This window comes from Lepisosteus platostomus, chromosome 7 (genome assembly GCF_059453375.1).
Source record: "Lepisosteus platostomus isolate fLepPlt1 chromosome 7, fLepPlt1.hap1, whole genome shotgun sequence".
NCBI classification, from domain to species: Eukaryota; Metazoa; Chordata; class Actinopteri; order Semionotiformes; family Lepisosteidae; genus Lepisosteus; species Lepisosteus platostomus.
This window is the reverse complement of record NC_142617.1, coordinates 19,311,744-19,336,105: the sequence shown is the minus strand read 5'-3', so window position 1 is coordinate 19,336,105 and position 24,362 is coordinate 19,311,744. Positions and strand designations below refer to the sequence as shown.

The 24,362-nt window shown below is 37.1% G+C and overlaps 1 protein-coding gene across 1 annotated transcript; it reads right to left on the bottom strand.

Moving 5' to 3' along the window:
- Positions 1-1,468: 1,468 nt before the first annotated feature.
- On the bottom strand, positions 1,469-23,545 carry map3k7cl (map3k7 C-terminal like). Its single transcript, XM_088639589.1, has 5 exons — positions 23,141-23,545; positions 20,814-20,894; positions 18,577-18,638; positions 8,634-8,749; positions 1,469-4,102 (listed from the first exon to the last, which is right to left on the bottom strand). The coding sequence occupies exons 2-5, from the start codon at positions 20,887-20,889 to the stop codon at positions 3,922-3,924; spliced, it is 435 nt and encodes a 144-aa protein (XP_088495715.1). The 5' UTR covers positions 20,890-20,894; positions 23,141-23,545; the 3' UTR covers positions 1,469-3,921.
- Positions 23,546-24,362: the final 817 nt, after the last annotated feature.

Genomic DNA, 24,362 nt, shown 5'->3' with positions numbered 1-24,362 from the left:
ATTCTGCTGAAAACCAAAATAAGAGTAGTGTTACTATGTTAGCATTAGCTGACTCTCCGTCTGCCTTGGCATGAAATCAGAAATTTCTGGTACTGCTTTATGATAATGATGTTGATCATCGCATGTCGAAAGAGGGAAATGTGTTTACTTCAAATGCATTTGATATGAAAGCCATATTAAATCATCTTATTTACTGTAAATGTATTATTGCATTTCAATTAATATATAATGAGAGAATTTAACAACGAAACAAAGAAGTATTGGTAATTTTTGTGTTTTTAAATGCGCCTTAGATCATTGGAGAGAGAGATGGAAATAAACAGTTCATGAAATAATAAGGGATTAGTACTGGAAGATAAAAATGAAAATAGTAAATCACACACGTGTTAATTAAATATGTTAATCAAATGTTCTTTGTTAAATAAGCAGTTCCACTGGTACTGAGTAATTTTAAGCCAAACTAATAATTATTAGAAGGGAGATAAAACAAGAACCTATAGAGCACTAAGTCTTGTTTCTATTACATTTCCTATATAATTCTGGATTATGAGAGAGTTAGTCTTTTTTTTTTACTAGGAGTATTACTAACATATATATACTGTAGGTAATTATATATACATTCCATGTGTCTTTTGCTAATTGTGCAGAAAACAAAAATAAGACTAAGAATTTATGAAGACCTCAGCAGTGGAAAAAAGAAATGTTGTTGGAAACTACATTAGTTACATTATGGGAGTTAATGTAGGGTGAATAATAAAAAAAACCTCTTTACACTAAGAATTATGGGTGTATGGAACAGGTTTTGAGGTTCAAACTCTGGGTTTCTTTACAAAGTATATATTATTTGACTAAACTTCAACATGTTCATGAAGGGTCAAATGGCCTATACGTATGTTCCAATTACACTTATTTTAAAGTGTTGCCCTGTTTTCCTACTAATAATTATTGCACACACCAAGGTGCAGATGAGTCGCACCTTGGGCGGAGCGGTGGCTCTGTGGCTAAGGATCTGTGCCTGTGACTGGAAGGTTGCCGGTTCAAATCCCGCGGCCAGCAGAGTAGTCCTACTCCCTTGGGCCCCTGAGCAAGGCCCTTAACCCCAGCTGCTCCAGGGGCACTATACAATGGCTGACCCTGTGCTCTGACCCCAAGCTTCTCTCCCTGTCTGTGTCTCACAGAGAGCAACCTGGGGTATGTGAAAAGATGAATTCCTAATCCAAGAAATTGTATAGGGCTAATAAAGCAACATTATCACATTAAGAGACCATGTACAGCTTGCTTGACTACTCCTTATCTGTTTGTTGCTTCAAACCCTGTTAAGGTTCTTCTCATGCTGCCCTCAAGGGCTTGGCAACTGCAATGTGACATGATAGTTTGTGCCGCATACCCACAAAGTGTCGCACGTTGTTCCTCCTCCTGTTCTGTTACATGGCTCTCTGCTCAGTCTGACGTACACGTGTAAATTGACTTTTCTTTTCTTTTCTTGGAGAACAATTCTTTATTGTTTAACAACGTACATGTACCCACAGACAGCATACACCAAGAACCTTCAAACATAAAGCAACAATTCAGGAGCCCCAGCCCATCACATACTCAGATGAACATCATCTAGAGTCAGCCAAACTAAAAGACCAGTATAGGAGAAAACAGATGAGAAAGGAATGCCAATAGAACTTAAAAGGTTGCAACAGAAGCTGTATGATTTCTATTGCAGATTCCCTGGTGTGAACATCCCAATTAAATTGACTTTTCTTAAGCTGCAGACTTCAGCCACGAGTTATTTAAAAATCATCTTTTTCTAGACTGGCTTTTAAGCTTTTTAACCCAATGGCCCACCAGTATATACTGTACAAAAACACTTGGATTTATAATAAAATGTACTTTGAAAAAAACATACAGATAATTGTTAGTTGTATTGCCATTCTGGTCTCCTGTTGCAGAGGTTGCTGAAAATTATATTGTACCTGCAAGTTGTGTGTCACATTTTGTGCCACAATCCTGCTGAATGCTGATTGCCAAAACATGCAGATGCTGTTTCACAGTGTCTGCCATTCAAATCTTGCATACTCCAAGCAGATGGATACCACTGATTCCATCCTTTCACAGTTTTAACACAAATCCTACAATAATAATGTCAACTGTAATTTTCAAATTTACATTTTAAAACAGACAATGGTGACCTACCTGAGTATTCCGTATACCCTTGCACCCACAAATTGAAAACCACTAGGACACTCACACTTTCCTAATTGATTTTGCTACTACGCTTCTCCAGATTCTTCTGTAATTGTTCTTGTTTTTTTTCAAGCAGTTATTTAGCATGAGAGAGTATCTTTTGAGCCAACAGGAGAATCAAACAAAAGACCACAGAAAACACAACGAGGTGACACCTAATCTTGTTAGAATTTTTACTCCCAGTGAAAAAAACAATTTAAAAAAAACAAAAATTCTCAATTTTGAAGGCAACAAAATATGAAGAGTGGGGAGCTGAGAAGAAACAAGCTCACACTGAAAAGAAAAAAGAAAGGACACAAAGTTCGTGCTGTAGAGCCTTTTTCAGGTACTGTATGTGGAGGAAAGAGATACTGTATAGTGGGTGAAGCGGTGAGATAAAGTGGAGTAAAGAAAGAAAATGAGAAGATATAGAAGATAAACCTACTCCATCTTAAGGTAATATCTGATTTAACTTAATAAAAATAGGCTTATCAAAAATTAGGTTTATCATTTTCTAATTAAACATTAATTTCTAATGAAAGAAAATACATTTAGTGTAATATCCTGATTCCATTATTTGTAAATTTGTCTATGTTTCTGATTCAGATACTTTCACAAGGAATTTCAAATATTTCTCTGTTTTATTTTAATGATGTAGCACAACTTCAAGCATCTGTTCTTAATGTTGAATTACTGTACTATCTGTAGATGACAATACCTGATAATACTTCAATAAATAGTTCCACCTGAGTAATAAATGTTTAGTACTCGTATTCATTATCACACTTTGTTTATTTAGTCAGAGTACTGCCTAAACTGGATTTTATCAATTTGAAAAGTAGCTCATTGTTCTCAACCTTACAGTATGTAAAGATTTCAACTGTCTTAGCATTAATGTATACATTAAACATGGGTTGCAGAAAAAATACACTGAGGCCACTTAAATATTTTTTTAAATTTTTATATTAAATTTTGTTTTTTACTTTGAATACTAGAAAACCAATTTTGAAATCACCTTTTAGTTGAAGACCTCAAGAATAACAAATAGGCCTTTAATTAGATAACCAAAGTTAAGTTAATATGTTCATTTTTTTATTTTTATATATTCATTTTGTCTGGTTTTGTTTAAAAGTCTGGATTGGTTCTATTATGAGGAACAAAGTTTCTATAAAAAAGGCAAAATGAGTTTTTTTGTGTTTCTGTCATGTAAGTTTTTACTGCTCTCGGTTTGGTTCTCTAAATGGTCTCTAAAAATTGTCATGGGTGCCATTTCACGTGCATTTAAAGCAAATGAGTTAACAAACAACAGACCTTGCAAAAATGAGATTCAAACATTTTTACGTTGGACTTTAATAATACTCCTAATTTGTCTAATTTTAATTATGCTATAATTCAGTGTAACATTTTGATGTATCTGGAGTGGAAATAATAAAGACAAACCAACTATTAGTAGTAGTTTTCATAGCGTCCCCAGTAGTAGTTTTTACTTATCAGTCTGAAGGGCAAGAATGAAGGGGCATCACTGTGTGCACTATTCCATTCCCAAGACATCATGACCTTGTTTTTCCTTGGCCTCTGTGTTGGGGCCTCTCTCAAAGAGCAGTACAAACCACAATGTGCCACGGAATTGCAGAAATCCACTGGCAGGGCTAGGCTACTCCATCGTCAGCCCTGGCTGATACTGGCTTAAAGGTCCTACTGCAAGGGTCATGAGGATCCCTGTCTCTTCTGGTTCAGTACGCGGAGTTTCTCCAGCTGCTCACTGCGCTGGCTGTGGACTGTTATCAGCGTCCGATTCTCCTCGGCAAGCACGCTGAACTCCTCCTGAAGATGAGCAGCTTCCTGGCTCATCATTTCATCTTCAACCAGGGCAGCTATCAGCTCTTTCCTGTGACAAAAAGAGGAATCTGTCATAGTCCCATATTTTATACTTTTCTAACTGGTAACAGCTGCAACGAATGAGGCATTCATAGTTCCAGAATTAAATTTAGGACTAACAGTGGGATGAAATTGAAAAAGAAAATATATTTGAGACGTTGTACTATTTTGGTTCCATCAGAACCAGTGGAAAAAATCAGACTCAGAAAATCTGTTCAAGGTAAGTTCAAGGACATGAAACTTAACACTGACCAAAAGTGCCAAATTTGTGTTTCCTTCCCCATGCTTAATGTCAAGATGAACTCTTACATTAAAGTCAGGAAAAACGTCATGTTCTATTATCATCATTAATATAAAACTGATCTGCCGGTGCTGCAGATTTTTTTAATTCCAATGCGTGAGCCAAACACTGCAGAAAAAAAATCTGTTCATGAATGGGATTTACTGTAGCTTAAAGAAAACGTGTGTGTTTCTTTGTTTGATTTTATGCGGAAATTAATCTCTATGCCTTTTTTTCCAAATGAATCGAATTGAGGAATTGAAATCTCAGCAGGGCATTTCCCTGTGACACACTTGAGTTTCCTGTCAAACACAGCAGAGAGCACAGAGACAAGGATTGTTTCCAGTCTTACAACCTGTGTGTTGCTGATAAGTATTTAACTGTTACAGGGTTCATGCTGATATGCCTCTGTAGATCAACAACACAAAAAAGGAACATGTGGAAAAGCTTGTAAAAACCGGCCTTTGTACACAGAAATGCTTTTTTGTGTTGTGCTGAGGGGAGGTACGGTAAAGTATGGTGCAATAACCTTGGATAAATTCCAAACTAAGCATTGTAGTTAGGCCATAAAAAAGGCAGAAAACTGACTTTTAAAATGACAAGGAAGCACTATGAACTATAGCTAATTAAAGGAAAATGAAGTCTTGTTTATAGACAAATATTGCTGTATTTGAAGTGTGAACATTCATTTTTGTTTTGTTTAATCCAATAAATATTTTACACTGTGCCCTGAAACATTCATGCCAAGTCACAGTGTTTTCTATTTTCTCCCTATAAACAGCAAGCACGTACTGTACATAAACACAATAGAATGATATGTCCTTTGAACTCAAAAACTAATGATTTGATAAGTGCTAAGGATTTATGTTAATAATGCAACCTCTTCTGTTTCATTTCAGAGCATATGGGGGAGCAGTATGTGTCACTGGTTGCTGCAGTACAAAAAAAGTAAACTCCGTATCAGAGCCACAGTTACTCATCAGGCCAGAGCTTATTTTGGTTTCCTACCACAGTAGAAGTAAAATCAACCTTGTCCCATGACTTAAAACTCAGATGAGTCTTGGCAATAATGCACAACCAGTTGTGTGTAGCTCATGTATGTTTGAGCAAAAGAATTTCTCAGACTGTGAAGAAATGTAGACTTCACCCAGTCATTAATTTCCTAGCCACTTCTTCCAATTCCTGATCACAGGCGAGTCACAGCCAATTAACATACCAGTATGTTATGTACACAAACACAGGGAGAACACACAAACTCCATGCAGATAGCACCCCGGGAAATGGATTTGAAATTATGCTCCCTTTTTATTCTGGAATATAACTGTAATGTACAGTATGTTTCTCTCGCCTTTCATGCTCATGCAGAGCATAAGCTGTAGTTGCATTTCTTATCTAGATAATACTCTGTGCTGTAATAAACAGCTGTTTATTTGGATTTTTCTTTTTCTGACCTTCCAGCACCAAAGTGTAATAATCTTACCTCTGTGAGCATGTCTTCTGTTATTGTTCATATTATGTTAAATTCTATAAATCCAAAACTTATTCCATGTAAAAAGTATTATCTTTTTCTCCCATAAAAGCAGACTAGCTAATGAAGATGGGAATAAGAAGAACCAGATTAACAAACCTCAAGAGGCGGATCCTCAAAAGACACTAAGTAACATGATTTTAATAAACAAGGTTTGATTCTTTGCTGATTTGCTTTCCCTTTGATTCATTTTGTAAGCTTTAAAAGTCCTTTGTAATGATGTATGTTAACTACAACTGTAATGAGGTGAATTTGCTATATTTTTTCTGGACAAGTACTTTTGTCATATATAGAAATGTTTTATTTACATCTGGCCACTGGCCCAAATCTGAGATGGAAACACTTCAGACTAATAGAACATGTGGGTTCTGTTATTTATTTCCTTTGAATAAGTGAAAGTATACATTTATGATTTTGCAATTTTTTTTCTTTCACATAAATCTAGGGTCATGCTACAGCCCACTGCCTAAAGTCAAGATGGGAGACCAGGACTATCCTTTTGACCAAATCTGGGATATTAGCACATCTTTTTAAAAGTTTTCAGTAGTTTCATCATACGTGTTTACAGATCTGGCATTGTTATATATCATTATGAAATGTTACTCTTAACATATGTAGAGTAACATATTTTTTCTGAATGAATTACTCTTGTATTCAAGACATTGTCCGGGAAGTTACAAAAGTCTCTTATACTCCTGGAAAATGAAGGCGTGACTCCCTAGAGTGTTCTGCATTTAGTTCTTCAGCCTTTATGGCAAATTCTTTAAGATCATTACCCTATTTCTTTTGCTAGGGATTAGAATTTTCAGCAATTTAAGGGGTTTTCATGCAGGATGATTCATTGAATAGGGCACATAAAATATTATGTTAAAAGCTGACTTTCAGGGAGCATCTTAAGACAAAGTAATAAAAAAAATATTACTTTTAATGTTAGTGATTTATTGAAATGTGGGTTGGGAAGATAGGGCTTTTCAGAATATTTACTGCTGTTTGTTTTTGATTGAGTAGAGAGGTATTTTATAATGACGTATTTTGAAAATGACAAGGTATTAGAGGTACTATAACACGTGATTGATCTAATGATAGGGTGTATTTTTAAACAATGCCACAGCACATCAGTATGGTTACCTCCAGATCATTCAGTGCTGAGCACAGTGTGTGGAATTGTGTCAGACTGGCAATGGACTCTGCAAGGTTTAATGGCTTTAATTACAGGTTTATTAAAACAATTACATTTATTCTTTTTTTTAATTCATAATGTGTCCTAAAATGTCACCAAAGGAATGGTATGGTATGGTTTCACTATGGTAAACATAACTAAACAACCCAACAGACAGTTTTTTTAACACATGTTCAGGGAAACGGGATTATGATTATTAAAGGAATATTTCAACCACAACAATGTAATTGAAGCTACTGGTATAGGAGTCATAAGATAAATAGTTCTTTCTACAGTGTGGTTATTCAAGATTCCAGACATTTTTTTGCAAACACTAGAGCATGTAACCTGTAGTTATACATGATTTGATTCAAGCTGTCCAGAAACAAAATGCCCGTCCAAGTTCTCCTAAACTGAAATGAATTCACAGATGGAATTCCCCTGTCACTCTACACACCCCCAGCTGTAATTTTAATGTTCTGCCTTATCTCAATCATGGCCTAACCTCAGAACTAGACTTAAAATTGTTGAATAGTGAATACCTACTCTACATGTGAGCAACTGTGCGCTTTTAAGACATGCAATATTCATTTCCATGGAGTTTGTTTTACTATTTCAAAATAAAAACATTAACGCAACCTGGAAATCCCCTGATTTCATATACAAAGTGATCTTAAAATAAAGTTGACTAAGCTCCTTTTTTATAGGGGGCAGGGGCCAGAGTGACACGGAAGAGACACTGTTGTAATCTTTTAATGTAAAGAGGTTCTCATTCCTTCTTTGGATCTATAAGTACAGCTATAGTGTTTATATCTTGATACAAGTCCAAGATAATCCATCCATTCATTTCTTAACCACTTCATCCAGTTCAGGGTCACTGGGGAGCCGGAGCCAATCCTGGCAAGCAGCGGGTGCGAGGCGGGATGCATTCTAGACGGGACGCCAGTCCATCCCATGCCTATCCCAGGGCCCATCCCATCCACATGTCATACCCATCCCAGTCCATCCCATGCCCATCCAATGCCCATCCCAGTCCATCCCATGCCCATCCCAGGGCAGACAGACCCAAACACTGACATGTATGCTCTTTTACCACGGCCAGTTAACCGACCAGTATGTCTTTGGACTGTGGGAAGAAACCAGAGAATTCGGAAGAAACTTACACAAACACAGGGAGAACATAAAAGTCTAAGTAGCCTGTTTCTCTGTGTACAAATCTGTATTTGTTCATAGTTCATGCATGGGGGCTTAGATAAAACTAGAAGTTATTTTGATAGTTTTCAAAAGGAAAGTAGCATAGTGAATTGTGGTTGAAACCTCTGCCAAGTTACTGAGCCAGTAATATTACCAGCATTAGGAAATGTGAAATGGAAATTTGTTTTCATTGTACATTTCTTACCTTAAAGAAGTGAAAGTAAATGACATAACAAAACAGGAAGGGTGACATCAGCAAACAACATACCTAGATATGAATAGAAAACCTATTTAGCTGGCAACAAAATATTGCTTGTTTTGTGAACTTTCTGATGCTCCATTCCTATAAAAATCCAAATCTCCTTTTTGCAATGACTTACTTCCGTTCCTCCAGCCGAGCAATCTCCTTCTTGACATCGTGAAACTCTTTGGCCATTTTGCAGTGGTCCTTGTACACTTGCAGGGATTCAGGCAATGACTGATAGGGAGGCAGCGGCTGGAGAAGAAGTGAAGAAATGAATTTGTATGCATGAGAAGAGGCAGGGATAAGCATTCTGATAAAAGCCAAGTGGAAGCTGGGGCATGTTGAGAAGCAGGTCAGAAATAACAACTGAAAGGGGTGTGATAAGCCTATCAGCTAAGGCCAGTCAACTCTCAGCACTGCTGTGAGAGCTTAAGCAAGCTGCCTCTGGCATGAAGATGACACTCTTGTCTTCACTTGACTGACTAAGGAAACAGGGCAACCCCCAAAAAAGCTGAGAAAGACAGTAATAAAAGTTTATGTTGATAATTTCGTGCAGCATTTTTTGCAGTTTTTCCACCGATTTTATTGTATTAAAACTCACATTTACTTTTCTACGACACAGCATTTCTCATTCATCATTTTACCATATACAGTATCTATATTTATGTTTTCTCACGCCTTACTAATCCTTACTCTGCTTTTCCCTTGTTATACCAGTGAAGATTCTTAAGGGTCCACATTTGCTCATTAATGCCTCATTTTCCCTTATATGAATTTATTGTTGTTATGTACTGTACTGCTTATGCTAATTGCTAAATAAATCATAATAATCCTGTGTATTTATATGGCACTTGGGATGTGGAGGTGACCCACAATGGATGAAAGGTCCAACCTTGAGCTATAAATAATAATACCGTATCTTGTATTTCCTTTTCTTTTAACATACAGTATGCTAACATGTTTATTTCTTCAAATTGGTCCCATATACAAGAATTCAATTGCCAAATCCAAGGGTGTACAGTAACTTGGCTTAAAATGGATGTAGTTATAATAATACAATCAAAACATTCAGCTTATTCCTTCATGAAAGTATGTACTGTAGGTTTATTGTGTGCTCTAACTGTACAGATTCATTTCAAATTAATTATTTTCGTATTGTCTGTTTTTTAAGAGCCCCATCTGAGGGATGCATGTTAGCAAAATATCTAAGGAATTTGAGATGGGAGGTAGAATACTTCATAAATCATACCTGCAAACAGATACACAAAAAAAAGCCTAAAAATCAAGATATACGAGGGATATTGTGCAATTAGAGCAGCTAATTGTGATTGTTGGGGGAGTCAACTTTCAGGTTCTGGTAAACTGTGGAGATTCCTGTAGGAGTGCTATAAGGAATATGTGTGGGTTAAAGTAATTTTACTTACTTTTAATGTGAAGTTTATACATATTGTTTGTAGATTTTTGTAGGTACTTTTCTGTGTGTAAAACATAGCTGACACAAACTAGTTTCTGAGAAATCAGACTCTGTAATATTATTGTATCGTATATGAATTATAGATGTCTATTTAGAAGAGTGACTTGGTGGTGAGGTAGATACTGTAACATTGCTACCTCGAAGCGCTAGGGTCCTGGATTCAATCTGTGTGGAGTTAGTATGCACACCCGTGTTCATGTGGGTCTTCTGGATGCTCCGGTTTACTTCCACAGTCCAAGACATTCTGGTAGTATAATTGGCTTCTTGGAAATTTGGCTTTGGTGTAATTTTGATGGTGCCCTGCAATGGACTGGCGTCCAGTCCAGAGTGTATCCTGGCTTGTGCCTGTTGCTTGCTGAGATAGGCACCCTGTATTGGATAAAATGTTGGATGAAGCTATTAGCAAATGGATGGATGACTATTTAGAAGTGCATGTCCAATATACTGTACATCTCAGGAAGACCTACTTCAGAGCTTTTGTACATTCTGACATGATGTCTTGGCAAGTCTTTGACAGTATTACTCTGTCTTCCCAAGAGTGAATGAATTGAACCAAAGGAGCCTGAGTCTTTGTTCTTATAAGTGGGACCATCTGGAAAGAAATGAAGTGCATTATACGTGAAGCTACAGCAACTGTAAAATGGGTTTTTAGAGGGAAACCCTCATGGGGGACAAACAGTAGCAGCCCACACACATGCTCTGAAAACAGTTACAACACATGGAAATTCGATGGCAACACCACTTCCCATGTGTTCCCTGTGGTTCTTACTTCTGCTTTCAGTATGAGACAGAACAGACAAGTTAAAAATAAATTTCCCTTTGAGACTCTGACTAGCTCTTTCTGAAGCTTTAATTCCCTTTTAATCCCCACACTGAATGTCTTTTAACTTCTGTTGTGTCTGAGATCATGTGTTTAATAAGTACTAATATACTGTAATACTAAATACACTAAGGTTTCAGACCACACACCTTAGAAAAGGTTTGGACAATGCCCTAATCATGGTCAATGTATTGTAAGTAATTCAAATATAGATTTTTTTTAACAAACAGCAAATGTTGGTTATTTGCATTTAATCCCTTAATTGAACATGTTTGATATTTAAATTAAAATCTGGACAGTTACCAAGTGTCAAAGACAAAGACACATCTTACAGTATGTTTCTTTGTCTATAGCATTTTGGTTTCTGTAGTACAGTATATGGTGGTCTGAACTGAATAGAAATTTAACATGTAATATACTCTATAAATATTACATTATATATAATATCCATGCCTCCGTAAACAGAATGCATACCCAGTAGAAAATAAATAAGCAAAAATGCAAGTGATGCTACCTCAGAGGTTATGGGTTTGGTTCCAGATTGCAGTTTGCCTGTTCTCCTTGTTTTTGTCAGGGTTTTTTCCTGGGAGCTTGTATTTCTTCCTACCTCCTAAAGACATACTGGCTAGGACCATGCAATGTAATGGACTGGGTCCCACCGAAGGTACAGTCCTGCCCTCCGCCCTATAATACCAGGATATACTCTGCACACATAAAGTACAGTATATAGTTCTGCAAAAGTATTCATATCCTTCCTAGGGTTTCCCTTTTTGTGAAATTACAAAATGATACTCTTCTTTTAGATTGAATATTTGAGTTCAAAACCTGATTGCTCAAACTGAAGACTAATGTCAGCAAAAACTAAATAGGAAAGTCCAAAATGTATTGATTGCATTATTAATCAGACTCTTGATTTCAATATTTTGTGGGGGCACCTCTAGTAGCAATTACAGCTGCAAGTCTTTTTAGCTAAGTTTGTGCCAATGGTACACATCGGCTAGGTGCAATTTTTGCCCATTTTTCATAGCAGATTTGCTCAAGCTCCCTCATGTTGCTTGGGGATCACTTACAGGCAGCAGCAGGAGTCAACAGTCAGGACTTTGACTGGGCCAATCAAGGACATTCAATTTATTCTTTTTAAGTCAATCCAGTGTAGTGGTAGATTTGTGTTTTGGGTCCCTGTCCCGCCTAAAGGGGAATTTTTGTCCCAGTTTTAAGTCTGAAGCAGGTTTTCCTCTAAGATTTGCACGTGCTTTGTTCCATCTATGTTTCCATTAGTCTTGACGAGCTTTTCATCCCCGGCTGCTGAACTATAACACAATGCTGCCACCATTCATGCTTAACAGCAGGAAGGTTGCTGAATGAGAGATGCCCCATGCTGGGTTTGTTTGAGATGTAATACTTTGCATTTACACCAAATAATCCGAACGTTGTCAGGTCTGACCACCTAGCTTTTTGCCACATGTTTGCAATATCATTTACAGAAAGTGTTCTGTTGCAAAACCCCAAGTGAGATGTTTTCTTTTCAGTTCTATACAAACCCCTTTGTGAGATGACTGGAATACATTGAACCAGAGATGTTTTCTCCCATCTCAGGTACTTATCTAATTCTTTGAAAGTCACTATTGACTTCATGGTGGTCTCATTAACCAGTTTCCTCCTTGACTGGCTGCTCCATTAGGAGTGATCTAGGCAGTGCACCCAATGCCTTACACTTCTTAATGATCAACTTCACCATCACAAAGAGATATTAAGGGTCTTTGATTTTTTTTTGCCATCTCCTGATCTGTTCATTTATACAACTTTATTCCTGAGTTGTTTTAAAAGTTCTTTGGTCTTTATGGTTGAAGGTTGATATATTATTAAGATAGATATACAGATGTATTTATTTTGAAATCCTGAGATTTATATTTATTTTGAATCATGCATTTGCCAAAGCAAAGGGTTGGAATACATATGCAGTCATAATTTTCAGTATCATGATGGAAAGCTTTAAAGCAATATAATGTGAAAAATGTGCAAAGTTTTGAATACTTTAGCAAGACACCGTATACTGTACATACATATTGTATATTTACTGAGCAGAGCTCCAATTTACTGTGTGCCAGGGGTCAGGGATATACTGTATCTATATTAATATTGGTCCCCCCTTTCTACATTCATTTAATACACATGGAATTATTACTAATGTTAGCTGCAATGAATAAGTGTTCATTGAAGACTGAAAAATATAGATAAAGACTGAAATATATATAAGAACAAGTAATAGGTTTATTTCCAATGAAAAGTGACAAAAGAAAACACTACGTTTTGGCTGTGGAGTCTTCTTCAGGTGTGAGAAAGACAGGGCAGTAAACAAAGGTAATGTAACAGGAGAACAAAAGCTGGGAGAGAGGAGGAGCAGGAGGCGGGAGCAGGGGACAGACAGAGTGGTCAATCAGGTAGTGTGAAGTCAGGATAGGTAGAGAGAGGAAATGAAATGAAATGAAATGAAACCTACAATGAATAGAGAGAATTTAGAAGAAAATTAGCCTGTCGTTGAGAGAAAAGGGAAGGTGTGATCCTAGCTGGAGGATCATTTTAGTTTCTGTCGTCTTTCTGATGTAGGAGTTAGGAAAAATATCTTTGGGAACACAGACGGAGAGATTAGTGTGTTCATGGCTGTCAGAGGTGAAATGAGAAACAATAGGCTTGAAGAAATCTTTCATCTTAAGAGCCTTTCCTGTTTCCCCAATGTAGATGGCTGGACATTTACAGCAAGAGATACACTAAATAAGGTTGCTGGAGTGACAATGTCATCTGAGTGATCCAGAATTGTCTTGAGGGGCCTTGAATGAGTGTGGTGTTAGATATGTACTTGCAGGTGATACAGCGAGCTCTGTTGCAGGGGAAAGTGCCTGGTGTGGATGATTGCTGAGGGTGGTCAAGGGAGCTGTGAACAAGAAGGTTATGCAGATTAGGTGGTCGGCGATATGAGATGATGGGGCAGTCAGAAAAAAAGGCCCCAATGGAGGGATCATCCTGTAGGATGGAAAAGTTGTCATTAATAGTCCTGGGAATAGAAAGTGTGTTGGGGTGGTAGGGAAGCAAAAAAGGAATGCGGTTGTTATGGTGGGAGTTCCTGATTGAGTTGATGGTCCGAGGGATGTTTTTGACTCAGGCAAAGGCCCTGTCAATAACACTGTTAGGGTATCCTCTGTTTAATGAAAAAGAGTACATTTTGAGGGCTTGGTTCTGGAAATCGATGTCGTCGCTGCAGAGTCATCGTAGCCGAAGGAACTGTGAAAAAGGGAGAGAGTTTTTAGTGTGTTTGGGGTGAAATGAGCTATACAGGAGATAGTAAATCAGTGGGTTTGTAATGGACTGAAATAGAGAGTCTGATGTAGTTAATAAAGTTGATGTCTAGAAACGTCGTTTGTCTATTGTTTGTCTATTGTTTCTAATTTCACCTCTGACGACCATGATCACACTTCTCAAAGATGGTTTTCCTAACTCCTATATCAGAAAGATGACAGAAACTAAAATTATCCTGCTGCTAGGATCATACTTTCCCTCTTCTCTCAACAACAGGCTAATTTTCTTCTAAATTCTCTCTATTCATGGTAGGTTTCATTTCACACCTCTCTTCACCTATCCTGACTTCACACTACCTCATTGACCACTCTGTCTGTCCCCTGCTCCCGCCTCCTGCTCCTCCTCTCTCCCAGCTTTAGTTTCCTGCTGCATTACCTTTGTTTACTGCCCTGTCTTTCTTACACCTGAAAAAGCCTCCATGGCCGGAACGTTGTGTTTTCTTTCTTCTCTTTTCAGCATGGAATAAACCTATTACTTGTTCCTTTGCAGCCTACGCATGCTGATGCAGCTAACCACCTGTGATATTTAAATATTCCTCTAACTGAAAAAAATGCCACATCCTTTTCAACTTGATACTCTTGATACTCGCAGAGGTCCATTGTGTTACTGTGTGGATCATTCAGAATATTTTGGCAAGCATGTATTGGTAAATGTTTGATTGCAAATTTGCCAGTTACTAAACTTCATCATGAGTGGTGTTTGGAGTTTAGAGGTTCAGTGTGGATGAATGTATCAAAATAGCTCATTCATGCAAATCTGATTTCAGTAATGGGTATCAACCACTAAACTATTATAGTTGTGTTGTGCTTGTTACATTTGATTTATTTCCTCTACCATTTGCCTTTACAGTTTTAAGTTCAAGCCCAAATGCAAATGTAAGATCATACTTGGCATTATCCAAAGTCCACATTCTTTTTTTGTAAATTCTACAGCAGTCATAGATCATGAAATTCCCAAGGAAACACCAAATGACACAACATCTGAGGAGAACAAGAATGACCAGAAGAAGGACACAAATGCAAACATCATTGGAAAAAAAGAAGAAAAGCTGTCGCTCAAGAAGGCACCTCAGACCAATAGCAATAGTGTAGCTGTTAAAGGGCTCAGCAACCTTGGAAACACATGTTTCTTCAATGCTGTTTTACAGGTAAAATCCGTGTTCATAAAGCTACAGCAGAACAGAATGTGCCCAAGCAGGTTTTTCTGTTAATGCTAATATTCTGCACAGCTATCTCCTTGCTTTGTTGTTATTGCCTAGTTATTTAATGTGGGTCTTCGGATAGTTGAAGAAAAACTTCAACAGTTTTTGTATGTGTTGGTATTTTTTCAAACATGAAGAACAGTAATATTTTCACTCCTTGTATAGACATCTATGTCTTATTGGATTTTTCACAGTTTAAAATGCCTATTTTCTCTATAGGCAGTAGAAGCCAGTATTTTTATAAATGAGGTAAAATAAAAGAAAATTACAATCACTCCTTATGTAAATCTTTGGACATAGTACTGGTTGGTATGTGTTTTGGGTGTAATGTGCGCTTTAGTTCTGGGAAAAGGTTCTTGGATACCAACAAAGTAAAAAAAAACACATTTAATTTTTTTTTTCTAATAAAGTTAAGATTAGAAAGATATAGATAGATATTGACCATAGTTCAATAGCTCAATAAACAAAATAAAAAAATAAGTAATTAAATAAATCAACAAATAACATTTTTCAGCTGAACATCTTCTTTCATCTGTGACTGTACAAATGTGCCTGAGTTGTATTAAGACTTAGCTCTCTTCACTGGCTTCTTGTCAGGTACATGGCGGACTTCAAAATCCCTCTACTTACTTCAGAGGCTCTCAGAGGTCAGGCACCTGTCCATCTAATTAAACTTATTAATGTATACAATCCAAGTCGCCCGCTTAGATCACAGAATGCAGGCCTTCTTTATATTCCACACATTAATAAAAAAACAGTTGGCGGTAAAGCCTTTAGTTACAGGGCCCCTAGCTTATGGATCCCATGTTTGGGATGCCAAGTCAAGCTCAGTATTCAAATCCTGACTGAAAACCTAAAAAAAACATAACAGGTACAGGGTTCAAGGTGGGACTACAACCATGCTGGGATACCAGTTGATTTCAGGGCCCACACACGATGATGGGAAGTAGCAATATAGGGAATATAGGCAATTAACCTGGACAGAAACTCTATATACAAAAACATGCAAACTCCACATAAATGGTCCTGGTCTGAACCCAACCCAGGACCCAAGAGCTTTGGGGCAGAAGTAGTAGCAGCACTTTTTTTAACTTGCATATGGAAGGCAACACATTTTTGTACTCATGCGATTTATATGAACAATTAAAGGTAAAGGTATTTAAAACGCAACACATAACTAAGCCTGTCTTAATCAGTGACTTATTAGAGCTTCACAAACTTGTTTGCTTGATGATCACGGTATTAAAGTTCACTAAGTGAGTAGGGTTTATTCTGGCATATTCTGAAAATGTGCTTCCAATATGCACTGCAGTCCAAGAAAATAGTCGATTCAGAAAAATCAGGTTTTTTGTCAACACAAAGTTGTAAGCATGAATATGCATACTAAGCACGAACAGACACATACCAACCCTCAGATATCTCTACGTACATACAGTATGCATCATTAAATCTGTTTGCCTTATTAATCTTCATTCTGGGCAGTGAATGAAAAACTATAGGAAACTCCTCTTCACAGTGTTTACACAGTTGTTCTTTTCTCTTACCTTTGGCTGGGGAGCATGTTACCTGTATCACTGTCTGCTTTTCCTTCCTCATGGTAAGAGAAAACAAAGCTGTGGTTTGGCGGTCTCTAGTGGATATCAATTTATCGCATATAACAACGCCATTCTTTGGAAAATACTCTTGCTTGCAGCACATTTACTCAATTGTTGGAAATCTATCTGATTTATGAGGGTAAATAAGCTTGAAAATAATTTGATTACATTTATTGCTTTGTAAAAGGAATCTCTCTTCATGTACATGATTTAATCAGAACAGAAGACATAGCTGCTGGATCAATATTTGAGGGAGTTTCCATGTGTATTTTAATTTTACTGTGGATGCATTGCTTGACCCAACAACAGCCATTAAAATATGGACAAATACTAAGGCTTCCAGCTCTCCTTCCTTGTGAGCCCATTTTCTGCTGGATTTTAGGATTATTTAATTGAACACCCAAATCAGCTCATAATATTCAAATTAAATCATTTCAATTTGTTTTCTGTATTGGAAAATAGATTTTACCTGAACTAAAAAAGCCCTTGGTAACTTGAAAAAGTCAAATTATTTCGAATAGAAAGCTCTTAAAAAGCTTTTGTTAATTACAATGTTAATTCAATTAAGGTTCAAACTGAGCAACTGAAAGCCTTCCTAACGGACTTTAGGGTCTCAGAGCTGACCTGCATACCCGAACATCCTCACTCCTACTGACCATCTTCTTGTTGATGCTCCAGGTCCTGAGGGTTGCAGACCAGCTGCTGTACTAGACAGAAAAGTTGTTCCTGACCTGTGGGCCATTCACATCACATTGTTGATCACACTGGAGCTTCTACCTCCAGTTTCTCAGTGCTTGGCTCTCTTCTCCAGCCTTGGAAAGACACATTTCTAGTTGCTGCATTGGTAGGAGGTGAATTTCCTGTTACACAGTAGTGCAACCTTCTTAGTGCCACTCTTTCATTGAGACAAAGAGTTTTATTCGAATTACTTTGCAGTTCTATAAAGGGATGACTCTCTCTGGTCCATTCAGAATCTGAGGACACCTAAATCTACTCCTTTCACTTTTATACTGCTTCTGCACCACCTACTGTAATTAATCTGGGATTTGAGTGAACTGGGGGAAGAGCTCTCTGTCGCTGCTTCAGACCTCTCTGTTTTTGGGAGTAAGACTGGATTCAGTCCAGACAGTAGTGATGCTTACAGAGCAGCACCAGGCTTCAACACCTGATCAGTTTTTTTTTTTCTCCAGGAGCTGTGTTGAACTTTCCACCCATTCCTGGAGCTGATAGTGGCAGCGTTGCAGGTGATACCAGTGGACCTGGTGGTCCAGGGCGCTGGAAGCTTGTTTCAGACTCCCACAACCCTTTGTGTAAAGAAGTGCTTCCAGATATTAGTTTTAATACACCATTGCTTAGTTTCCACGTGTCCTCTAGCTTGAGTGTCACAGATCCTCACAAAAGTTTCATCCCATCATTTTAGTTTATTAAAGTAAGAGGCTATAGGATGCACAGTAGTAAAAACTTTGTAACAACATCTTTTGATCCTGCTGAACCCAGCTATCAGTGACAATGCCCAGCCTGTCATGTTGTTCCTATACTTTACAGTACTGTTCAAAAATTGACTGCTGCATAAATTTCTTAGGAATGTCACATGGTTTTGGAGTACCACAATGCTACTCAGGTGTTAAAACTTACCTGTAATTGCTGCTCAAGATCTGGAAAAGTCAAGGGTAATGACTCTTCAGCATCCTTCAGATCTATAAAAAAAATGGACCAAAAAACATTATGCTAAATCAACAAAGTTTCTTTAGCAGAGCAAATTGAAACTCTTTAAAATATGTTTTGGCAAAACATTATATACAGAAATCAATACAAGGAATTACCTAGCCTTTTCTTTAATCCTGCTCAATGTCCTGCTGCAAAAGTGCAACATTATCACCACAAAAAGAACACTTACTTAAAATACTTCACAGTGGCTGCACTGCTAAACTCCAATGAATATTTATTGTCGGCTTCTTTGGAACTATTTAAAAATTAGGTCTATGCCCTGCAAGGCTGGTCTTAGCAGGATTCAGTTACAATTCACCAGAATTACCCTTGAGTTGGTGCCATTAAGGTGTCACTTCACAACATTTGGCCTGAGAATGCTTGATTATGTTTTTATATGTCCTAGGGCTGCTGTAGAAGTGTTTTTTTCAGCTTCACAATTGTGTAATGTATTATGTATGTTAGTGTATATGTTTTAGTACTGTAGAAAGAACATCATAAGTTTTTCAAAACACTTTACATGCCAATTTGTATAATGCAAAATAAATCCAGTAAGTACAGTATATGTAATGTACTATATAATTGGACACAGATATATATTGATTGTACCTCTAGAGCCTGTTGTTCAACTAATTATTCTACTTTCTGTACCTTGTACTGAATTATTTAGTTTAACAATTTCTTTACTGTGTTAACTAATTTCTTTTAGTTTACACTACTCTAGATTGTGTTCTGCACCATTAAACTTTTACAGGTCTTTTGTTATTTCAGATGTAAAGTCGCCTTGGATAATGTTGGATAATTTTTAAGGTCTCCTACAATGTGGGAGTGTCACAGTCATCATTACTTTAAGTCCAGGTTTTGCTGCAATTAAGGCTTGAAATTATGTTAATATAAAATTTTGTATATTATAGTGTATAAAGAGACTGCAATTTCCAAGTGTTCTGGGACTACTGTTGAGTGTTCAAAGTCAAGTAGGAAGTCAATAGTGGCAGGTGAAGTGTTAAATGTTTTTAAATAGAGGTCAGTATTCTAAAAGCAAATGAGTGAATCATGTGCCATAGAGGTATTAAACAGGAAATATGATGCCAGGATGTCAGCTGTTCAGCTCCTCTTGAAGCATTTGGCTGAATAGCTGTAAAACACTTTGACAGCAGTATAGCAGAGAGTCCCACTGTGCAGTTAGGGTGATATTTTGTTTTTAAAATGCCAAAGCTTACCAAAATAGAGAACACTTGCCAGGCTAAAGAATGACTAAAATTAAACTGATAAAACACACAAAGGCCTATGGTGAATAAGCTCTGGAAGTTTCCCACAGAGCAACCCAGTGGAAAACTGAGAGACGGGTGATTTTATTAAGACCAAAAAGAAACAAAAATGAGACCATGATAATGAATCTCAGCATCCCTTTACTTTTCTTTGAAGCTTATTTTTCGTGGCAATGTCTTTTTAAAACCAGAGTACCTCTTTTGTTACAATATTAATAATTACCCCCTCATTCCAGGTGTGACAGGTGTGTCACTTTTTATGTAGAGCACATATATTGATAAAAACATATTTAATTTTCAAGGCTAAATGTCAATGTCAATTTTAATTTAATTTCTGAGTGTTTTGCTCATTTTCAAACAACAACCATGCCATATACAGTAGTCTTAGTTGCCACATTTGAACCCACTAGATGGTAAGATATTTTAGGAAAACTGGGGGACTTCTTGATACTTACAAAGAAAATATGTATTTTATGTCATTAACAGAAAATTTTGCGGTAGTAAAGAGGCTAAACAGCTTAGCACTTCAAATGGCTTTAAATTAGAAAAAACAATATAATACATTTTACAAACGAGAGGAAGCTTTTTAGCCTTCAGCCTTCTAGCCCACTTGGTTGTTAGTAGTTAAATGATCCAAGGATCTCATCCAGCAATTTATTGAAAGATGCCACAGTATCAGTTTCAACTACATGAATAGATAGCTTGTTCCATACTCCCACAACCCTTTGAGCAAAGAAGTGTTTTCTGTTTTGGGTTCTGTTTTCCAGTTGTGCCTACTAGCTCATGTTTCAACATCTATTCTGAAGAAATATACTAGGTTGACTTTGTTTGATTTCAAGCCCAATCACCTTGGGCTTTTCAAATACCAAAATGAGACAACAGAAATTAACCTCTTACCTGTGGAATCATTTAAACTGAAGGCTATTTGGACTTCTGGTTTATCAGGAGACACGTGCCTTGTTGTGGTGATCATTTATCCTTTTAAAGAAAGGAAAACTTAACTGAAACAGCAGCTATATAGGAGCAATGGGTTCCGATTATAATAAATCAGTGAACCCACTGTTGTATTGAATAACAAAAGTGGACATACAATAATCAATTATAAAACAACACTGTCATTGGAATGATTTTCTTTTGCAATCATCCATATTACACTAATAATGTGTTTGAATTTAAAATTGAAACTTAAGTCAATATACAGTACAATATAAGCATATTAAACTAAGAGGAGAACTTAGTCTTCAGCTGTTATTGATTTTTTAGAAGACTCAGTAATAAAAGAATTTTAGTACCCTGTAAAAATCCTTTGGGGGGTTATTGTGTATTTGAGGGACAACCCTAAGCAAGATTTTTTTAGGTTGTCTGGTCCAGGGATTCACAAGGATGTTGTTAACAATTGTCAGGCATGTTCCAAATGCCTCTTCCCTGCCCAGATCTCTGCCAGAAATAAGTGTAACATGAATCCAACACTGTTGGTTTGAGATTGTTTTCAAAGGGTTGCCATGGATATTGAGGGGCCTCTCCCAACCAGGTCTTTATGTAGGAGTCATGGCTTGGCGATTAGTTACTGTTACCCAATATTCTAAGTCTTATGGAATTCTGTTGATAAGTGAATAGCATAGACCTTGAACAGTAAACGCCTTAAGCATGGTGGAAATTAATTCTTTTTTTGGCTCACTTGTCCTGGTGAGGGTCACAATAAATGATACAGGGTCACAAGCAATGACCACATGGCAGGATACACTTTAGACAAGACCTTAGTCCACCTCAGAACACACACAGGCACAAACATGCACAAACATGCACACACAATCACAACAGGGACAATTTTCTCAGAAGCCAATTAACTTGTGCACCATCAAAATTTTACCACATGAAACTGTATTGAGAAGGTTTATTTCTGTTCTGGCTCTTTGTTGGAAATGTCTTAGGCTTATGTGTAGGCCCAAAGCTCTCTAAACCTCTATGATTACCAAAGCTTGAAGAACTATTTTAACTAACTTTCTTGTATCTTTAATAATTAATACTTCTATTTTGTGGTTTTAGCTGTACCATAAAATATTTAAACAATAATGTTTTATTCTCAGCTTTTTTTTTGCATATTTTGAATCTTGTGTTATTAATCAAAGCTGAAAACTCAGAACAATTCCAAACACTAATATATAAAGAATTGTAATTTATCCCTGAAACAACTCAACATAATTTTTCAGTCTCTAATGTCCAGCAGTATGACAAAGTATATTGAAAATGATGATATACAACCTTCAATTAATACATACCGAGAGCATCTATTTACTATCTATCCAATAAAGTAGATTTTAAAAAGCCGTGGAAGTTCAAAGGTACAAACACAGCTTATGAAGTCCAAACTATCAGTCTGATGAAGAAATGTTGGCCTTCTTCCTTATATTGTCAATATTGTTAACACTTTTCCTGTTGAATTGTTTGAATTACCACAGAGACCCTGTTGTAACCAAAAAGAAAATACAATCACATAGGCTCGCCTTTCAGCTGGGTCTCGTAAAACAAATACATGATCCCAACATGGATAGAGACAAAAACTTAACATACTACCTTCACTGATAAACAGGATAAAACAGTGAATACACACTATTTGAAATATACATTACTATTATAAATCAATTGTATTAAAATACAAACAAGTGCAACAGTGTAACTTGCCAGTCTGTCACTGTTACTCCTCATTTTCTGAGGAGAGACAATTTTGTTTGAATACAAACTGTCATATAAAATGTTCCAGAATAGAAAGTTTCTCAAAGTAGAAGGGGCCTAATTTGGCTCCATTTGAATTTGTGCCTGTCAAAATTAAACTAACAGCTAAATCTGAAAATGACAATATTATATATGAAACAGATCAAAATGAATGACTGCAAGCTGCCAATGCCAACAAAGCACATAGGCAGTGAATAATTCTTTCAAAAACACATGCTCGCTAGAGGAGGCAGGAACTACTCTCTACTAGAAGCTTAGAATGAAACTCAGTAGGCACAGAGCAGCACAGTATTCTGACACTTGATTAGAAATCAGTAGAGTTACCAGTTCAGGAGAGAAGATGCTTTGTGTTAAACATTACAGGCACATTTTGGGTGAAAAGTTAACCAGATACAATAATCTATCATGCCATGCTTTATTTATACAGTATGTACTTCAATAAGGGTCCAATTACAAAAGGATAAAGGCAATATTAATTCACACTGACTTACCTTTAGGAAGTCAATCCTAAGGGTGAGGTAAAACCAGGGCCAGCCTTGTTTGCCTTGCTCTCCTACAAACAAAAGATCTGACAGCCGACTGCTGTCAGCACTTATAAGTTAAGACCAGAGATGGGTAAAGACTGCATATTGCTACTAATCGTCCTTTCTCTGGTGTATTTCTAAACTCTAGTCTCCCTTCTTTGTGGGTGAGCTTTAGATTTTGTCCTCGGTTTTTGATGGGAATGCCCGTTTATGCTCACAAGGATGTATTGAGAGAAACCTTCTCACGAAGGGCGCTTAGCAAGCTCTTCACTGCACACAGTCAGTCGCCTCCGAACATGTTCACATTGAGATAGCTTACAACACAGACAGCGCTTGGCAGCTGAGGGACGTTGTCGGCATGCCCCTGTCTGTCAGTTGGGTTCCAATTAAATGGCTCAGATGGCATGACTCTAGACACGAAAAATGCCTCCAGCTCCAATCAGCTTTGAGTGACATAGTTGTGCTGGACTGAACGCAATAACTCTGGAATGATGCAGTGTACCAGAAAGAGGCTGCCTAATTACTTGGGCACAACCTTAACCTTTGCAGTGCAATGCTCCCTGCTGACGCATTCGGCATATAAAAGAAAAGGACCAGCTGGATAATTTTTTTTTTTTATAAAATGTAAATTAAGACTACATAGAGGAATGGGCTAACAGAAGCATTGCCTTTGACATGGTATGATGACCCAGAAAAAAACAAACTGAACATAAACAACAAGAGAATATAAGGCAAGTTCAGATCAAACAGATGCCACAGGACTCATCCATGTCCAGTTGATTTGATGCATGGACAATCCAGACATGTAATAGTTGCTACAGTAGTTAGGAGGGAAAAAACACTCCACAACTAATCCTCTGATTACATTTATCCTCATGACTGCATCAAGTTTCTTCTTCAAGTGTCTTGCTGTTTCGTTTTAAATAATTCACAGTGTTATGTGCCATACTTAAAAGCTTTCATGTTTGCTGTAAAACTGTTCCTTCTCTCTTTGTTCTGAGGTTGTCTTTCTTCCAAGGCTCTCCTATCTGGAACCTTCTTGTGCTCTATGCCTTTTTTACAATGTAGAGAGCAGGTTCAGAGTTTCCATAACATGATAATTTAAGACTAAATTAAGGTTATAGACCACATACTGTAAATAGATACCAAACAGCAGTACCTAGTGAGAATGATGAGAATACGACGCAAT